At 55.4% G+C, this 19089-nt stretch overlaps 6 protein-coding genes across 6 annotated transcripts; 4 read left to right on the top strand and 2 right to left on the bottom strand.

Annotated features, from left to right (window-relative positions):
- The first annotated feature begins 219 nt into the window (after positions 1-219).
- Positions 220-1878, top strand: CDEST_12314 (Putative cyclin-dependent kinase, regulatory subunit). The gene is made up of 4 exons (XM_062928470.1): positions 220-741; positions 826-970; positions 1026-1084; positions 1143-1878. Exons 1-4 carry the CDS (start codon positions 638-640, stop codon positions 1171-1173), a joined length of 339 nt encoding a protein of 112 aa, XP_062784521.1. The 5' UTR covers positions 220-637; the 3' UTR covers positions 1174-1878.
- Positions 1879-3410: 1532 nt separating this feature from the next.
- CDEST_12313 (Putative endoplasmic reticulum oxidoreductin 1, ERO1-like superfamily) lies at positions 3411-5308 on the top strand (the record flags this gene model as incomplete). The annotated part of the gene is made up of 2 exons (XM_062928469.1): positions 3411-5134; positions 5200-5308. 2 exons carry the CDS (start codon positions 3411-3413, stop codon positions 5306-5308), a joined length of 1833 nt encoding a protein of 610 aa, XP_062784520.1.
- A 287-nt stretch (positions 5309-5595) lies between these two features.
- CDEST_12312 (Putative U6 snRNA phosphodiesterase 1) lies at positions 5596-8227 on the bottom strand. The gene is made up of 2 exons (XM_062928468.1): positions 6319-8227; positions 5596-6261 (listed from the first exon to the last, which is right to left on the bottom strand). The coding sequence occupies exons 1-2, from the start codon at positions 6659-6661 to the stop codon at positions 5597-5599; spliced, it is 1008 nt and encodes a 335-aa protein (XP_062784519.1). The 5' UTR covers positions 6662-8227; the 3' UTR covers position 5596.
- Positions 8228-8883: 656 nt separating this feature from the next.
- CDEST_12311 (uncharacterized protein) lies at positions 8884-11713 on the top strand. Its single transcript, XM_062928467.1, has 3 exons — positions 8884-9284; positions 10051-11025; positions 11078-11713. The coding sequence occupies exons 1-3, from the start codon at positions 9261-9263 to the stop codon at positions 11420-11422; spliced, it is 1344 nt and encodes a 447-aa protein (XP_062784518.1). The 5' UTR covers positions 8884-9260; the 3' UTR covers positions 11423-11713.
- A 44-nt stretch (positions 11714-11757) lies between these two features.
- Positions 11758-16826, bottom strand: CDEST_12310 (Putative cleavage/polyadenylation specificity factor, A subunit). Its single transcript, XM_062928466.1, has 5 exons — positions 14587-16826; positions 14215-14531; positions 13991-14164; positions 12689-13934; positions 11758-12627 (listed from the first exon to the last, which is right to left on the bottom strand). The coding sequence occupies exons 1-5, from the start codon at positions 16679-16681 to the stop codon at positions 12140-12142; spliced, it is 4320 nt and encodes a 1439-aa protein (XP_062784517.1). The 5' UTR covers positions 16682-16826; the 3' UTR covers positions 11758-12139.
- A 351-nt stretch (positions 16827-17177) lies between these two features.
- On the top strand, positions 17178-19089 carry CDEST_12309 (Putative LMBR1-like membrane protein). The gene has a single exon (XM_062928465.1). It carries the CDS (start codon positions 17298-17300, stop codon positions 19083-19085), a length of 1788 nt encoding a protein of 595 aa, XP_062784516.1. The 5' UTR covers positions 17178-17297; the 3' UTR covers positions 19086-19089.

The raw sequence follows: 19089 nt of genomic DNA, 5'->3' as shown, positions 1-19089 counted from the left end.
CTGTCTCTGAAATTGCAGTGCAGCACACTCACTTACTACCTTACCTTAAATACCTAGGTACGTGACAAGCTAGGCTGGGCCGCCGACGGAGGTTGCCGGCAAAAACGCCTCGGGCGGACCCTGGGGGCCAGAAGATGATGGCAGCGCTGGGGCGGGATCGAGTTACTGAGATCCATCCGACTTTTGTTTACTACTCCGTATCTTTTCCCACTCTTTGAATAATAACCCCTCGCTCTTGCGCGCCAGCTTCCCTCGAACATCATATTTCCTGGCATTCAAGCCCCCTCGCTACTTCCTGCTTCCCCGAATCACTGGTGCAGAGAACCCGTTGTTTCAGCGCCAATTCCTGCATACCCCGCCTACTTCGTTGTTTACCTTTTTTACCTTTTTTTTTTTTTTTTGGTAACATCGTTCGACTTGAGTGTTATCGCCTGGCCTCTCAGAAATTGGACCCTTCGCGGCCTCAGACTCATTTCGCGTCCGAGAGCACACTATATCGCCAGTTTCCGACAGTCTCGTCCGTCACTTGACCTCCCGCCTCCAAACGAGCCACCCTGCCGGTCGCCTTCACGGTAAGGAACCGAGACTCGACGCCACCGTACTTCCACAGACACCAGGGCAGACAACCGCCTTCGCCATGGATATCGACATGAGCCGCCGCAACAAGGTCCCACGACCTCTGTCGGAATCGGAAAGAACCCGGTTAGATGAATTCATAGAGAGCATTCATTACTCGGCGCGGTATGTTTGTCCCCTAGCTCCCGCGTCTATTCATACACTCCGATCAAGGCGCAAACAATGGACTGATCTGTTTGCTCTCGATAGATACTCTGACAGCGAGTACGAATACCGCCACGTGCAACTTCCCAAGGCCATGCTCAAAGCCATTCCCAAAGACTACCACGACTCTTCCCACGGAACACTGAAATTGCTATGGGAGGAGGAATGGCGAGCACTCGGCATCACTCAGGTATGCTTTGCTGTGGCCCCCAGGCCATCGGAGCCAGCGCTGACGTTGTATCCAGAGCTTGGGTTGGGAACACTACGAAGTGCATGAGCCGGAGCCGCACATCCTACTGTTCAAGTAAGTTTACCCTCCCCACGAACCCATGGCCATCCGTCGCTGACGTCGAACACAATAGGCGCCCCCTTAACTACCAGCCTCCCCAGTGATGCGCCCAGCGAGGAGAAATGCCTCGTTATTTTGCAGTTGCAGTGCGCATTCCCGCTTCCCGCCCCTGCAGGCTGCTGCCTGGGCGATACTCTCGACGACACGAATGACGGCCAATGATGATGGAAGCTACTCTTTAGAAATTCAGAAGAGGTTGAGAGAGGTAGACTCCTCGTCTTTGCAGACCACGACGAATGGTGTAAAGACGGCGCATACCACCAGGGTTATTGCATTTACTTGGGCGGTTTGAGGCATTGGGGATCTGTTAGTGTTGGACTGTTTGCTGTCTATTACATGTCTTTGGAAGTTGAGGGGTTCTGATAAGGTCTAATATCCAGCGTCCCCAGCCATGGTTAATGTCACTGCTGCTGAACTTCGCCAAAGGCGAGGGAGAATTGCGACAAGCCATTGACGGGCGTACGCTACGTCTGGAAAAGAGGAAGGGATAGCGCGTCGGTTTTGTAGACTGTCGCTGTTGGCTAGTGCGGTAATGCCTGCATAAGGGACAACGGCAGCATTGGCCAGAGTTTAGAAACCAAGGGCAAGATACATGAAGCTAATGTCGTCCTGCAAGAGTCACAGAGGCTCGCAACGTGCTCTTGGACGAACCAGTGTCCTAGTCTTACAGACAAGCGTTGTGAAGCGTGTGCGTCGGCTTGACATGAGACATAACAAGACGGTGCTTGGGCACGCGAGTATGACCGGACAGAGACCACATCAATTTCAACGGCTGGGGGTGATTGTACTCTCCGAGACATGCACCGAATCGTTGCATATTCCCCATGACATGCTGAAGGCATCAAACCAATCAGTTCTTAATTTCGCGACTGACGGCGCTGGCGTGAGCAGCGCGAGACGTAGCTTTGCCTACAGATACCTGGTCCGATCAAGGGACACGATCTTATGCTCTCTTTCCCTCTCTTACGGTAACTTTTTTTTTGTGCCTTGCACCTGATGTAGACATGTGCAAGGCGACAGGGAGTAGAAGGCTATACAGGGAATACAGGGAATAAGTGCAGGTCAGGCGTATGGCGGACACTCCGAGGTCTGCAATTGGCAAGTCAGCGGAATGCACCAAGCCGGAACGAGCTGGATGGCGGCGGCATCCGAAAGGCGATCTGGAACGGCCAAAACTTATTTTGGCACCAGGGTGGTCCTAATCGGCGCCTGTATCTGCTGATGTTCCCCCATAAGGAGGACACCTTTCAACAAAACGCCCTCACCTCACCCTGTCGCTTTATTCACCTTCGCCCCTCCAGTATGACAGGACGGCTGAAGCCAAGTTCGGTCAGCGGTGGGATGTGCACACTCACGCTGTGCCCAAGCGTGCTAGGCTGCTGCAAGGATGCTATTGATGTGCTGGTCGGATTGCAGGATCAGCCAATCCTCGCCAGATAAAGTAACACGATACTCGGAGAGGTGGTCCATCAGCTGTAAATTAATCAGCTCGGAGAGGGTTCCATTGTTGCTTTCATGCTTGCCTACCAGCCTACCTACCCAATTTTGTTATCGAGAGAGGAGTTGAGGACAGATTCGCATGACTCTCTGTCAGCTTGCTGAGAGCCGGGAAACGCCCAAAAGGCCCGGCGATCCCGCGCTCTTGCAGGGCATTCTGTCCTTCTTTTCCCTCCATTGCACTAATTCCATCATTCATCTGCTTTGCTTACCTCACCGTGATTTCTTCCTGCTTAAGATATCTTTTACTTACATTTTGCTCCTGCCAAGACTTGCATCCTGAAGACTACAAAGCAGCAGCTTCGCTGATCAACCGACGCCACTTTCGTCCATCAACTCGCGCCGCCAGCAGGAGAATCTGAGACAAGACTGGACCCCCATTTTACCTTCCAATTAACCTCCAACGCCCCCGGCCGTTTCTCCGAAACGAACCTCGTCGAACCTTACCCGGCCTTGCTTGAACATTTAAAGCAGCAATAACACGCATCCTCCACACGACAGCGTTCGCGGCATAGACAGCCTCGGATACACGCTGCTGAGCCTGGACACCTGAAGCGTTTCAGCTGGACCTTTGGAAACTTGTCAACTTCACCCGTCCTCCGTCCGAGTTGACAACCCTCTCGTTGTGACCATCGGTTCTTGCTCTCCTACTGCATATTAAAGTTACCAGTCGGCCCATCCTCCGCAAGGAGTCCTTTATCAACCATGAAGTCTGCTAGCAGACTTTTCTTCCTCTCTGTATTTGCGCTTTGGGGATCTCCAATCCAATGCGAGCGCGTCCAAGATGATTGTGCGGTATGCCGCCGTTTTCTTTCCCCTTCTATTCTCTCTTTCGGGGGCCCACGTCGAGGTGTCCGACTCCCACATCTCCCTATCTAACTCGACATACCAGATCTCTCCCAAGGCCATCGTTTCCGACGCATGCGCCTCGTACTCGACTCTCGACAGACTGAATACCAAGGTCAAGCCCCTCGTTGATGACCTTACGAGATCGACCGACTTCTTCTCCCACTATCGACTGAATCTCTTCCACAAGAAGTGCCCCTTCTGGAACGACGAAAATGGCATGTGCGGCAATATCGCTTGCGCCGTCGAGACGCTTGACAACGAGGAGGACATCCCCGAGGTCTGGAGGGCGAGTGAGCTGGGGAAGCTGGAGGGCCCGCTTGCGAAACACCCCCCGAGAAAGGTACAGCATGAGCGCCCTGAGCGGCCCCTGCAGGGAAAGCTGGGTGAGGAGGTCGGTGAGAGCTGCGTGGTGGAATACGACGATGAGTGTGACGAGCGAGACTACTGTGTGCCCGAGGACGAGAGTGCGAGCTCCAAGGGCGACTACGTGAGCCTCCTCCGCAACCCCGAGCGCTTCACCGGATACGGTGGCTTCGGTGCCGCTCAGGTATGGGACGCTATCTACCGCGAGAACTGTTTCCAGAAGAGCTCTTTTCCGCACTCGGCGTCTCTGGGGCAGTCGCAGGTCAGTCACAAGGGCCCCGCGGCTCAAGACTTTCGGCAGGTCCTCGAGGCGGTAGGGCGGCAGCAGGCGCTTGAGCAAATGCGGGAGACGCAGCCGAACGCCCCATTCGTGGCTCAGACCGGCCTCGAGGTCGAGGACGAGTGCCTCGAGAAGCGTGTTTTCTACCGCGTCATCTCGGGCATGCACGCAAGCATCAGCACCCACCTTTGCTGGGATTTCCTCAACCAGACCACCGGTCAGTGGCAGCCCAATGTAGCCTGTTACCGGACCCGACTGCATACCCACCCGGAGCGCATTAGCAACCTATACTTTAACTACGCCCTGGTCACCCGCGCCGTCGCCAAGCTGGGCCCCTACCTTCAGGGTCGCGACTACACCTTCTGCTCCGGTGACATTGACCAGGACGCCTCGACAAGGGCCAAGGTCCTCGAGGTGACAGAAGGCGCTGCTAGCGTGCCCCAAATCTTCGACGAGAGCCTCATGTTTAAGAACGGCGAGGGCCCGTCGCTGAAGGAGGATTTTCGCAACCGCTTCCGCAACATCAGCCGTGTCATGGACTGTGTTGGATGCGACAAGTGCCGCCTTTGGGGCAAGCTGCAGACCGCCGGCTATGGCACCGCGCTCAAAGTTCTGTTCGAATTCGACAACGCCAGCGAAGACATACCTGTGCTGAAGCGTACCGAGCTTGTCGCCCTCTTCAACACGTACGCTCGAATTAGCAGCTCCCTCGATGCCATCACCAAATTCCGCGCCATGATCGATTCAGAGGATGCACTCACCGCTGCGTCTGCCACTGCCCCCAACTTGCCCAAATCCGCTTCCGAAGACATCCCCGACCGAGCAAAGAAGCCTCACCACGTGGTGATATTGCCCGAGACGGAGTCCATGGAGAAGGAGGACCCGGAGGACGAATACGCCGAGGATGAGCCACGACGCGAGGAGACCCTAACTGACGCCTTGGGGGAAGAGTTTGATCGCGTCATCAAGGCCTTTAACTTCGTCCTGCGCCGTTGGCTCTCATTCCCCAAGACTTTGTGAGTGACCCCCGTCCCCAATATTGTATTGATTCGCAGCCAGCAAAACTAACGAGCCGCATTAGTTTTAACGTTGCCGTTGTTGAGCTGATCCGATTCTACCAGTTCTTTGTCGGCCTCCCCGTGAGCGAAAGGAACTGGAGCTTCGAGCGACCTGTCGTAGATGAGTTGTAAATAAGTTGAAGCGACCTGTATCTGTTCAAGCCTTGGCTACCACATGTTAGCATCGCATTTTCTTCTTCTACTCTTGCATGGCTCGTGGTCGGGGCAAACGGCGTTTCTTCGTTTTTTGTGACACATGCAAATCAGTGTCTTGACCGGGTTGTACATATCAAACGATTCTAGCGTCTCATACTTGTCGGTGCTACCAAACGTTCCATCACTTGCCATGGGGGCCATGTCTTGTTTCGTAGAACAGCGGTGCAAGATCGTACGGATCCATCTAATAACATCGGAACCCTTCTACTCGTACAACACTTCCTCAACAATACTGTTCTTCCTAGCCCTCGAGTCGTCGGTCAAAGGCACATGCGTGATAATGTTTCCAATCTTAATCTTGACCCCTGACACCCCAATTTGCCACTGTCCAACGTCGCAGAAGTCGGGCTGCTTCAGCAGAGCACGCGTCCGCAAGCACGCGTCCTCCGGCGGTAGCCCGAATGTCCAACCGATGCTCATGTGAAAAGCGTCGTCGACGAGCTCGGTGGCGTCGGTCTGGTACAAGGGTGGGTGGTTGAGGCGCAGGGCAACAGCGTTACACTTGGTCAGCAGTGTCTGCAGCTGCGGGTTCTTGCCGCTCGTGCTGGTAGTGTCCTGCGAGACGGCCGAATCCGCGACGCGGAGGACGAGGAAGGCTCGGTCCGAGTCGGGGGACTTGAAGAATCCGATACCTCGAGGGGAGATGTGGAACCCCCCCGTAGCGGCGGACAGCGAGTGTGTTAGAGCCGAGAGAAAGTGGTCCTTCTGTGCCGTGGGCAGGGACAGCGGGCGTGAGAGAGAGATGTGGAGGGGTAGGGGAGCGTTGAGGTCGGAGGTGAGGAGCGGGTACAGCTTCTGCGAGTTGAGAAAGGGCTTGATATTGTCCAGAAGGGCGACGAGGAGGGAATGCTGGTCGGCAGTTGGGTGCCCTTCGATAAGTCAGGTGAGGTGCAGAAAAAGGAGAAAAGACCGGCATAAACACCCACATTCAATGTATACGTGTGACGGCCAGTTGCCAGCAATGTGTGGAATGGTCCTCTTCCGACCTTGGTGCAGGTTTGGGTCATCGGCGGTGCTGGTTCGGACAGTGGAGGCGTAAAGATCATGGAATTGGGCAGGAAGAGGGGGTAACCCCTCCGAGTTACTGGCTTTGCCCATGCCATCCACAGAACCGGTTTTTGTTTCGCTATCATGACATTCGCCGGCGCCGGTAGCGTTGTTGTCCGGCACGGAGCCGTGGGTCCCGGAGCCCGACGCTTTGCGACGCTTGACCGGAGGCGAGCCCGGTTCAGAAGCAGAGTCGGACGAGGAGTAGTCCACTAGAGCCATTGCCCAGTGCGTGGCACGCGGTCATCAGTGGCGGGAGACCTCGGAGAGAAAGATCCGAAGTGATAGTTGCTTTTGAGCAATATGTCGGAACCCCAGAGTTTTGGGCGCCAGTTCAATGCATATTCTTAATCAAAGATAATGGGTATCGAGACCATACGACCTGCGTGGTCTGGTCGCTCAGGAGTGGGTCGATGGATTCAGGCAGAGGCGGAGGACGACAGGGCATCAGCCACGCAAAGGCGGCGGACCTTCATCAGGATACACGAAACCCGTTCAACCACCGACATCGGCAAATATCCTATCCCACAATCAGACAGAATAGGTACCTTGTTATATACGTTGCATTGCAATCAGTAGACATCTCGGGCCTATCCATCAAGGCCGATTGAGTATGCGTCTCGCCTTGTGGCGACTTTCGGCACATGAGACGCGTACTACTGCTCGTCTTTGCTCGCGCCATGGCACGGGGGGGCTAGTTATAAGCTTATGACTCTCATCGTCACCGGGCCGGCGGTGAGCGGCCGTACGCGGCACAGCGCAGGCCTGCTTGGGCGACGTGTTCCCGGGTCAAGTACAGAGTACCAGGGCTAGCATTGCCCTGACGGGAGGGACATTGAGAGGTGGACCGGACCCTTCCCGTCGGCCCCGTAAATGCGGCGCAAGAAACCACGAGACCCTACAGAGTACATTTTTCTGCCATAGCGTAAAAGGCGGAGCTGGCGCATACGTGGACAAGCCGAGTCTCGGCGCGGAGCCTCCTAAAACTAAATTGTAAGTATCCGTACTGGCAGTGCTCGTACTGCAGCTTGACTTGGTTGGCGGGGTATCGGTCTAGTAACCGAGGGTGTCGCTGTCGCGGCATATGTGGAACGTTGGAGGCAGTATGCTGAGGCTGCTGCTCCTCTTTCCACCTAAACCCTGTAGAGTAGTGGCATTGTTTCCCTCCAAACCTTTTCGTTTACCTGCGTACCTATCTAGGTATGAAGTGTGGTTGTGGTAGAACTTATAACGTGGGCGGCTGGACTAGACGGTGCCTGAGTGTCCCGCGTGTCGTCGTTGGGCGCCTGTGGCTGAGCCAAGTTAGCGAGCCTGTGGCGGGTCAATGTTTCGTTTCTTATTATCTCCTGCAATATTGTACTCCTCGAGGATGCCCGGACACCGTTGTTGGACCCTGGAGTGATCACGTCCGTCCGAGCGGAGCCGCTGGGGAGAGGAGTGGACTATCACACGCACGTGAGGGCACGTCGGAGGGGCTGGGAGAAAGACGTTTACCGAAGCGCCGATCTTGTGCTGGATCAGGGACACACAGCAAGGTCTGGACGCTTGAAGGCAGACGATGGGGATGGACATATTCAAGAACACGGGAACAGGCGAGATGGGGTAACCTGATGAGGAAGGCGAAACAAAAGACGTCGCTTACTCAGGGGTCGGACGAGGGGCGGCTTGCAGTCGTCTTCCATGTGCATCTCACTGCGTGCTCAAAGCCACGCCTTCCGAGACGAATCGAGCACAGCAAAATGGGGTACCCAGGTAGGTAGAAAGCACCGTCTAGACACTTGCCAATACCAACCCCAGTCTTAGCGTTATTTGCCCACACCACCATCTGGCATCTGGTCATGCGCTCCCGTCCAGACCCTTCGTTCCCCTCCCACTCCTCCCCTCCTTCCCTGCAGGTTACATACAACCTGCCTCTCGTCCCTGCGCACCGTTGTTCCATCGCCCCCTCTTCCCCTCCAAACTCCAGGTCGTGACCGTTGCGGCCCAAGAAATGAAAAGAAGGAACAAATAAACAAAAAAAATCAGAACACCATACGCCATGTCACCAATGGACGACTTGGCCAGCCCAGTCATCGCAGGTCCCATGATGGTTGCTTCCCATCCATCCTGGCATGTTCCTGGAACGCTCACGCATTGTGCAGAATTCTCTGCCCTTTCCGCATTGCGCCCATCACAGCATGCGCTTGACCCGACAAGGACGGGGTCTGGAGAATCCAGGAAGGGTCTGGACTGGCTGTGCCTGTCATCGGCATATTCGCCCACCCTCATATGCCCATGCTCATGACTCTCTCGCTCTGTGTTGCACTTTGCGGCCCTTGGAGGAGGGGCCACGCATATCACTCCTCCCTCATCCCACCAAACGGATGGACGGGCAAAACTACGAACCTGAAAGTCATCAAAAGGGCACTCCCACCTGCTTTCCTGTTCCCCGGTTTTCCGTGTCCCCTCAACTCTTGTCTTTTACCTGCATTGCATCGCTTCGCTTTGCATCGCCCAGTCTATTGTAACACACTAGACACCCCATCCAACCCTCGCTCACAAGTTTGACTACACCGTCGGTGTGCGTCACGTTCTGCCTACCTACTTACCCGTCCGCACACCGTGTGGCTTTGCTCCTTGACCGAGAACTCCGCCGAAACCCTCGAGGGAAACGTCGCAATACTAGTCAGGGCCCTGGAGAAAACGGAACACCGCCTCCAATCACCAGTCTACTTGTCAGCCAAGACGTAGCTGTGCGACTGTCTCCCCTGCCAGCCGACGAACCATCTCGCGGTTCAATTCGTAAACACCGGTGTTGTTGCGTCCACGTCAACAACCAGCCATGGACAGGTCCGATAAGCAGTGGGTAAGTCGTTGGGCCGATTTCCCTTCTCACCTTATCTTGTTCCTTGCTCTGCCAGTGCCAGTCGTGGTTTTCTTATCCCACCTACATCGTATGCTCGTTCCTCCTACTACTGCCACCATCGTCATCGCCCAGGTTTGGCCTGTTCCCTTACACTCTCCACATTTCCGACCCCGTCACCGTCATATCTGCCGCCTTATCACTACCCATTGAGCCTGTCTCCAATGTTCCATATTCCGTCACTGCCGGGCTCCTAAGCGAACCATTCGCTTTGGCCAGCCAGTGCACAGGGATGGTCGAAGCCGATCGTCCCATCTTGCCCATTCTTTGTCTGCTGTCAGAACACTAGGACGGCCCCCGGCTATTCAATCGCGTATGAATACACCCTACCTACCTGGACCTTCAAGGCCTCCCAAGTCTGTCCAAGTCTGTCCAAGCTACCCCTGTCAGCCCGACCGAGTTGGCCGGCAAGGTACAGACGGGACCCCTGCACGGCACGATTTAAGCCACCAAGTTACGCCGTCTCGGAGTCCCTTCTTGCGTCACTGCCCATCCAATCTGCTGGGTTTCCAAGAACAGCTCCAAGCTGTACCTCACATCATTAGTACTGCAGCTAAGCCTTCGACGACGTAAATAATACGGGTCCTTCCACATAAGCATGCGCGTCCTCTGTTTGCTCAAAGATCCGTCGTCTCCTCATATTCCTCGGACGTCTGCCATTCTCGTTTCGCAGTTCCATTGACTCCATCAATTGACTCGATTACCGTAGGCCAAAGCATACTTGCTCGACCCTCTCACAGCACCCGAACCTAGCCAGGAAACAGGTCCTGGAAGCTCCTTCATCAACCCCGATCCCTTACTTCGAACATTCTCCCAGAACAAGAAGAAGGGCAAAGAACCAGTTAAGAACAGCAACAAAAGCCATAGCAGTCACAGTCGCGTTTCATCGTACCCCACCCCGCCTGCATCCGCGAGCCCAACCCGCTCTAGCTTTAATTCATCCAACCCCTTCTCGCCATCTTACAAACACGTTTCTCTGCCTCCAAGCCGAGAACTTGCCTCACCCGCATCGCCTTCTTCACCACACGTACCCTTGGGACGTAGCAGCAGCGTCCGCAGTAACGGACTTCGAAGCCCCTCTTCTTCAAGAGACCGGTTCCCACCGAGCACGAGCGTTACTCGGAGCTACAGCGCCCGCACTCGGTCCATTGCCGAGGAGAACGGGCCTAACTCAGAATCCTCCATTCAACGTAGCAAGAGCGTAAACACTCACACCGGCCCTAGTGGTCTTCATCGATCCGGCTCTTTGAATCAGAGGTACCCCGGCGACATGTCTCATCGGCCTCTCGACATGATCAGGCGGGAGCAGCGCGCTGCAGACCGCGCACCTCACCTGCGGACACGCAAGAACGGACCCATGACAGACACCATTGACTCGCTCGACAGCATCGGCGGCATTTATCATCATGGCGGTCCCTATGACGCCACTTTGGCATCCCGCAACCGCAACAAAATGTACGCCCCCGTCGAAGCCGTGAGGGAATCCAACATGGAGGCCCTGAGAGCGACGCCTCGCGAGTACATTCAGGATTCTCTGGACAAGCATGTCCCTCTACAAGGAACCGGTCTTATTCCCGCAGGCTGTACTGATATGAGCGGGAACGTAATGAACTACGAGGAGGGGGCCGATTTGATGCGCGAGCCTGACGCGAAGGGCGGTGCCTACAAGAGATGGGATGGGATTGTAAGTTGACCTCAGTCCGCAACCTGCCAAACCCCGCACTGACCATCGACAGCCTTACCATCCTGATGACCTCAAGGGAAAAGGAGAACCTTCCTACACTTACGAGAGAGACCTCAAGGAGAAGAAGCGAATGCGCAAAGCATCACTGGGCAACAACCCTGCGGAATTCGAGATGCGCTCCGGAGTCAACGCCCATTCACGTAAGGAGAATGGGGCGATGGTTCGCCAGCGCAGCGTCAGCAATGCCGCCGATGGAAGATCCGGACCTTCTGAATCTCGTAACGGGCAGTCGAACAGCGCCGACGTCAATCGCCACAACAGCACTGGCAAGCGTCTGAGCGAAGGTCTGAAGCGTCGCTTTGGCAGCATCCGACGAAAGAGCAACACTGCGGCTTAAATGACAACTTGCACGTTACCAAGCCCCGCAATTCTCAATGTAATACAAGGGCGTTTATGACATGATATCTCAAAGGCGCCCACACGACGTGCGCTATGGTATAATCAATAGTCGAACAGTATAGTCTTTTTGGCGAGTGTACGAGTAGAGGGGTGGGGGCCTTGCGCTGCCATGGCCCGTAGGAGTTGTCGTTTGACGGGAGAGTACCAGATTGATGGGTCTGGCCTGTATTGCGTAGACAGATCGCGGAAAGGAGTCTAGCCGCGAATGAGAAACGATATTTGATATAAGACCTGAGCAATGGTCCTTTTAAGAATAAAGAGATCTTTCAGTTACCAGTCCAGCCATTCTCGACGAATGGAATGAGAGATTCCAGAGCCAGGAATGCATGCATATATGTATAATTCCCAAGATACGTCTTCGCTTTTATAGAGCATGAAGCAGTGACCAGACCTCTTGACGACACTTGGATCAGAGAGCCGGGTGAGGGTGGGTAAGCCCACACAAGACAGGAATGGGCATGCTCATAAATACCATGATTTGCTCTATCTAGCTTACTTCGGCAGCGCCTAGGAAGAGCCCCCGACAAATCAACAGATTCGAAATTATCTCGCTGAAGGTCAAAGGATCAACGAAACTATCAACTCTTTTTCTTCTTTACCATGTTCCCCATCCGTTCTTCACCACTCTCTGATTCGTTCCAAAACTCGGTAGTCTCTAGAAATAGGCCATGCCACTCCATCCGAGGACACCTTCCAACTCGCCCCGGACCTCGTGGACGTCGCCATAGCCACCCTTACCGGCAACCTCGGACCGGCGGCCGGCGCCGAGTTCGTTCCAACGCGCGAGCAATGCGCCGTCGACGATGCTGCGCCCCGCGCTGGTGTCGACACCTGGGGTGCGCGCGTCGAGGGGCTGGAGGCGGTGGCCCTTTGGGTTCGTAGCCGCCGCGTGGGGGAGGGCGCCGGCGATGCTGTTAGCGAGGGACGTCAAGCGACGGTAGGCCTGCTCCGAGAGGGGCGTGAGGGAGGCGAGGGCGCCAGTTGGGGAGGCGAGGAGGAGGGTCGTCGGCGGGTTTTTGGAGACGGATGTCGCGGATGGGGAGACGGGGGTTCGCGGGAGAGAAAGGGTGATGGATGGGTGGTTGGGCGCCGCGGAGAACGAGGCGCGGTTGAGGAGAAGGTGGCCCTGGAGCGACTTAGGGTCTGGAGGATGTCAGCAACTTGCTACTCCAGAGGAGAGAATCAGGGGCGAAGGGGGGCTCACGCTCAGGGTCGAATTGCATCACGTGGATCACACCGTCCTTGTCGCATACAACGATGTGCAGCTCATCCCCGGCGACGACGAAGTCAGCCGTTAAGACCTCGAAATTGCCCATGCTCTTACCGAATAGCATCATCTTATAGGGCTCCTCGGCGTAGCCCACAAACCAGACGCCCTTGAAGGCGTCCGTCATGAGGCAGTAGCCCGTGCCGCGGACCTCACGTACGGCGGTGACATAGCAGTTCATGTCCATGAATGCAACAGGCAGGAGAGTCCCGTCCTCCTTGAGGCCGCGCACCATGCACTTCTGGCCTTGGGCGACAAGCATGAGGCCCTGTGATCCCACCTCACAGAGGCCGGTGACGGCGCCGCGGGGGATTTCCTCCTTGGCGACGAGCTTGAGCTTCTTATTCGTCTCGGGGCGGCCAGGTTGCGGCACGACGGGGACGACGTCGTATACGAGAATGCGGCCACGGATGGGCAGGTCTTCACCGCGGTTGATGGCCGTGCCAATTGTGATGAGCATGCGACGCTCCTTGGTCTCCTCCGACACTTCTAGATGGAGTGTCTTCATGCACATGGCGACCTCATGGGGCTCGAGCTCGACGGTGTCAATGACGGACCAGGTTGTCGGGCTCATAAGCTTGACGATGCCCCGCTCCGTCAGAGGGTAGCTGGTGGTAGTCTCCTTGGCCCATTCTTTGTGGTAGTCGTCGTCCTTGGGGAGCTCAAAGTGCTCCGAGATGCTACAGGCGACGGCGTACGTCTCCATAGGCGGGTGGTAGGCGATCAAGCCGACGGCATCACCAATCGGGATCTTGCGCACCGAGACACCCAGTTCAGCAAAGTTGGAATCGGCTGGCAACTGTGTGACGCGCGTTTGGCCCTCCGAGTCGGCGTAGATGAAGCCGCGCTCGCAACCCTCGGTGTGGAACGAGCTCATGCCTCGCACGCCGATGCCCTGCAGCCCAACAACCTTCGGGCTGCTCTTGGCTGACTTGACGATGAAGGATGGCGAAGCGCCGGGCAAGAAGACAGTGCTGTACCCGTTGATGTTGACGCAAGGCCGCAGCGGGACGAATCGGGGCTGCTCGTTGGCCTCATCGTCGGCAACTTCGACGGGACTCTTTGCAAGGGCAGGATTTGTGATCTTTTGGAAGTGGAGAGTTGTTGCCAGGCCCATAGTTTTGTCTTGAGATTCAAGACGGATGGGCTCGTATATTGTGAGGTCGTCATTCGCATGACGGACCTTGTGAAGAACCGAGTCAGCCGATGACGCGAGATACCTCGGAGGAAGAAACTTACAATGAGGTATGGTGAAGTAGCAGTAGTGTCTCCGAGATCAGCCACCAGGAGCTCAGTCAGCGTCTCCTGAACGGTGCCTCGTCTGACAGCATAATCGGCGGACAAGAATGGAGGAACGTAGGTCAATCCTGCTGCAACGTAAACAGGCTTGGAGAGGTTCGGAAGTGCGTATATCTGGAGGTTGTGAGTGAGCACGTGCATCAGTCGAGAAACAATCAACTTACATAGAGGGCTCCCGCAGCACTCAGCAGGAACATAAAGGTATTTTCGCCTTCCGGGGTACCCTTATCCGTTTGCCTAGGGGCAAACAGGCCTGTGGTGTCGGTGTACAAGCAACCCGCAAGCCATTTTGTCGACAGAATGGTGTCGTCCTGTTTCTCGACCTCTTCTAGCTCGCAGTTGTTATCTATTTGAGCCACCATTATGCTCGAGTCGTCCCGAACCAGAAGAAGGTAGGGATCCGTGATGCTGGCACTGATGACCCTCGGCTCAGCACCCGTTTCTTCGTCAAGCATTGGCAGAATTTGACTTAGTCCCAAATCTGTGCCGCAATTAGCGATGGCGCTTCCAGAACAAGGCACGGAAGGGAAACCAACCTCCATCATAGCACCGCACCTCCGACTTGAGCACTTGAATGATGCGCATGTGCTTTCCCATCGTGCCAGCCTCGACCGTGAAGCCAGCCGCTGGGTCAAACTCGGTCCCTGTCAGTGCTTCAAACCCAGCGCCTGTCAGAGCATAAACGTCTGACGTCTCGTAACCATCTAAATCAACCTTTGAAACAATCATGAACTTGTCGTATTTAGATGAGGCATCAAATTCGCTGCCAACTGCCGCATTGGCTCCCTTGTCACCCTGCAGAGACTTCGGTACGGGCTTCTGGACACACATGGTCCAAAAACCCCTCGCCTCTGGGAACTCGAATTTCCCGATCACCTTGGGCTGGATCTTCTGATTCACAATAGCGACAGCGCCAGCGTTGCCTCTCCCCACCACGCATGCGAGCTGGAGATCGGCCACGACACCAACCGAGTTCTTCTCTTCCTCGCTATCTGGGATGAAGGCCTGTTTGCCCGATGTCATGTCCTTGACCGGAGCGATGCTGAGCAAGGAATCATGGACCCGAAACGTCAAATCTCCTCCCTTGGAAACTCCGTTGGCTGTCGCTCCAGGCTGGATCATTGTCGTCGTCGTTTCGCCGTAGAGGTCGTCGTCGTCGTCGTCTTCCATGTCTTCGTCCTCGAGGTCGTACTCGAAAGAGTCGTCAACCAACCGTGTCTTCTTCCGTGCGTTCTGCGCCTGTTTCCGCGTCCAGCCAAGAACCAGGGAATCACTGCCCGTGGTCCCAACAAAGAAGACGTTCCTGCTAAGTCTCGAAATGGTGGACACGCTGCACTGCACAATGCCGCCGCCAACTTCCGTAGGCACTAGCTTCACGCCGACGCCTGAGACCGTCCGTCCATCAATTTTGAATGTGATGATAGCTAGCCGACCATCGCTGAGTATCATGAGTAGCTCTCCGTTCTCGGCAGACATGAGCTCAATGTAGCAATGCTCGAGCCTCAGATCCAGATCGGACTGGTCCGCGAGAGGAAAGTTGGTGGTTTCCTTGGTGAAGGGATTGACGGCCACGCCGTTAGGCTTCCCGGACTGGTCGATGTGAATCAATTCGTTTGTACCGACGAGAAGTGCACCTCCGACAGGGCTAGGAAGAGCAATGACTTTGAAAAGATCTTGCGGGAGGTTGTTGACGGAGAGAATAGCAGTCGAGGCCCTCTGCTGCAAGTCGAGAGTGAAGACTTTGTAGGAGAAGTGGTCCTTTCGAGGTAAGGTGTTGGAGCGCCGCTGCGTCGAGGAGATGATACCAAAGGTGGGTTCTCTGTACTCATGCAGGAAGGCGAGGTGCACAGGATGAAGGAGACTGGGATCAAGCTGCGGTAGAGGGAGGACGTATGATGTTGAGTATGGTACATCTGCTATGTTGCTAGTTCCATTTGTGGCCGCTGTTGCTGACGGCTCTTTTGCCGGCCGAGGTCCATCCACATCTTCATCCCAGTCATCCATATCTATGTCCTCATCGGCTTGCTTGAAAGGGAGAAAGGCGATGTATCTGGGGCCAAACCTGAGGGCCGCGCATCGCGAGCCAGGATCGGCAGCGAGGTGTGTTCGGTAATTGTTCAATGGGCCGTCGAAAGGTGAGCCTTCAAGTTCTTCTTTCTCGTAGTAGTGAATGGAGATGTCCTCGAGTGCGTGTTTCTCGGGATCCCACTGGACCAGACTCAGTCTGGCAACTCTTGTAGCAATGAGGAGAGCCTCGCCTCCCGATTTCGAGTATTGGAGTTTGATCCTTGCGAGGCCCGTCACGATACCAAAAATCGGGTATTCGGCGACGAGGACGAGCTTGGTGTTGATGGCGCGATCGGCGCGGACCAGCATGCCGTCGCCGCCCAGGAAGGAGGACTCGAGGCCGTCATCGTCGTTCAATCGGTGGTCGTACGGATTTTCAGCTCTGGAAGTCTGTTGCTCTCGAGCTTGCGAAGTGTCGATTTCGGAAGAAATCGTCTTTGTAGTGAAGATCTGCAGCAGAGAGCCCTTTGCGACGACCAGATTGTTGCTTTGCGCTGAGAGGAATGGCAGGCTGAGACTGTGTTGCACACCAGTCGGCGGCGTGAGCTCTGTATAGCACTGCATCTTGACAGTCTCAGGCAAGTGCCCTTGGGCCGCCCGCTGTCATTAGTTTGAAAAGTATAGAACTGTAGATTGTTGTTGTAGTTGCGTGTGAAGGTGAAGTAAGGATTATCGCAAAGCTCACAGCTCCTTCCACATCGACAAGGAGCTCTAGGTAGTGGGTAGAGATGGCAGAAAGCCCATTGCGCGCGTCAAGGGGTCTGATTGGCAGAAACTGAAATATCGGAATAACAGATAAACCGAAGCTCTGGTGCGATTGAAGCGCGGAAATGTACATAGTACTACCTAAGCGAGATCCAAAACCATGGCGACAAGCATCCGGGCGCCGCAGCGCATATGCGCAGCTGGGGGCCTCTCAGACCCCCTAAACTTGTCGCGACGGCAGGGTGTTATCAGCTAATTGTTCGGCGCGAGCTACGTCACCTGGCGCAACCCGTGCAGACCTAAGCTAAGGCACGCTAAACTGGAGCTTTCCCAGCACCGAGCATTCAAGCTGTGAAACAATGACGACTGCTAGAGATCCCATCCATGTCTAATCCTTCGAAAAACAACAACAGAAGCAGAGTCCGGCCAAAGGATTGCGATTTACTGCACAAACACCGCAAACCCGCAACTCATCATGGCTAACGCAGGCCTCCTCCAGACCAGCCTTATCTGGGTGGCGTACGCTGTAGCTATCGTTCTCTGCCTCCTGGCCGCCATCATCACCACCTTCACCTGGCAAACACCCCGCGAGCGATCCGCTATAATCAGTATTGTCGCCATCATCAGTCTCACATCACTTCTGGCGACAGTTCTTCTTCTCCCTGTTGATATCGCCCTTATTTCCTCAACCACACACGCATCGCTTGGCGTGAAGAAGGACTGGGCCACGGAGGAGCGAGTCCACGACATCCTGCACACTTTGCGCATCGTTTATTACTCCCTGTACAGCTTCGACGCTCTGCTGTGTCTTTTGATCATCCCATTCGCCTACTTCTGGCACGAGGAATACGATGAGATCGAAGTTGAGGAGGGTCGATCATTCTCCAGCCGTCTCATCAGCGCGCTGAAATACACCTTGGTGTTCGTCATCCTGGTCGTGATCCTCTTCTTAGTCGGCTTCTTTGTACCCGCTGCTGGGGATCACAACGGCGCCAACTGGGATTTGGACTACTTCAAGCGCGTTCTTGTTCAGAACAATGGACAGAAGGCGCTCTCCTTCGCATTAGGTCTGCTCGTTACCCTCGGGGTTCTTCTTTACGTCATCTACACAGCGGCTGGGCTGGCGCTGCTTCCCATGGCCTTCATCAAGTCCGCGCCTTCGATTTCCGCACCCCAGCTCACGGAAAGCACCGCATCGGCATTGGAGCAGAACCGAGAACGCCAACGCCAGTTGGAAATGCGCAATGCCGGTCGTCCCGAGGGCATGTCGTCCAAGGACAGACGGGAGCTCGAGGCCCTCGTGCGCGAAGAGAGGACGTTGACGCGCCGAGAGAGACTGGCGGCCGAAGCCTCCGGAGAAGGTCGGAGCATTATCTACAAAGTTTGGCTCAAGATCTGCGCCATCTTCCGGCCTGTCAAGCTTCTCGGTGGTGTCCTGCTTCTCTTGCTCTCAGTTCTGATATGGGTCTCGATGTTGATTACTGGAATCGACAAGGCGAAAAACTCGTTCTGTAAGGGGAGGTGTGGTTACATTCTGGGTCACGTCAACATTTTCCAGCCCATCAACTGGGTCTTCACGCAATCAGCCAAAGCGTTCCCGGTTGACTACATTCTTATGGCTCTTCTTGTCTTGTTCTTTTTCAGCAGCTCGATCTCGGGCATTGCCACCGTCGGCATCCGGTTTCTCTGGGTTCGCATCTTCCAGATCCGCAAAGGACGTACAGCGCCTCAAGCCCTGCTGGTCGCAACGGTCATGCTGGCTCTTATCATTCTGGCCATCAACTATGCTATCGCGAACATGGTGGCTCCCCAATACTCGATATTCGGTACGCAGACATTCTGTACGGCCCCTACTCACAACGCTGGCGAGACGCCCAACTGTAAGGGCAGGCCTGAATATCTGGTCCAATGTTCCGAGGCGCTGGACCCCGAGGCTCTGAAGGTCTGCACACCCTCAATTATGACCGAGTTCCTCAACCGCATTGCCATCACCTGGCCCTTCTTTGGCGCTCTGGACTTCTGGGCCCAGTTCGCATTCCTCGGCATCTTCCTCGTCGTCTTCGTGACTGGACTGTTCCGGGCGCCCAAGCTCAACGTCTCCGAGCTCGACGAGGATGCTGAAGAGGACGAGGAGGAGGGTCTGCTCGCCAGCACCGGACGGAGATTCGGCGCGACGTGGCAGGACATCACTGGCCGCACGAAGTCCAAGAGTACCTACGGTACGCAGGAGGGCAACACCGGAGCCGGCTCGTCTGATGTCTAGTTTT

Source organism: Colletotrichum destructivum, chromosome 8, assembly GCF_034447905.1.
Source record: "Colletotrichum destructivum chromosome 8, complete sequence".
In the NCBI taxonomy this organism is placed as follows: Eukaryota; Fungi; Ascomycota; class Sordariomycetes; order Glomerellales; family Glomerellaceae; genus Colletotrichum; species Colletotrichum destructivum.
The sequence above is the reverse complement of the archived record's forward strand: the minus strand, read 5'-3'. Positions and strand labels throughout refer to the sequence as shown.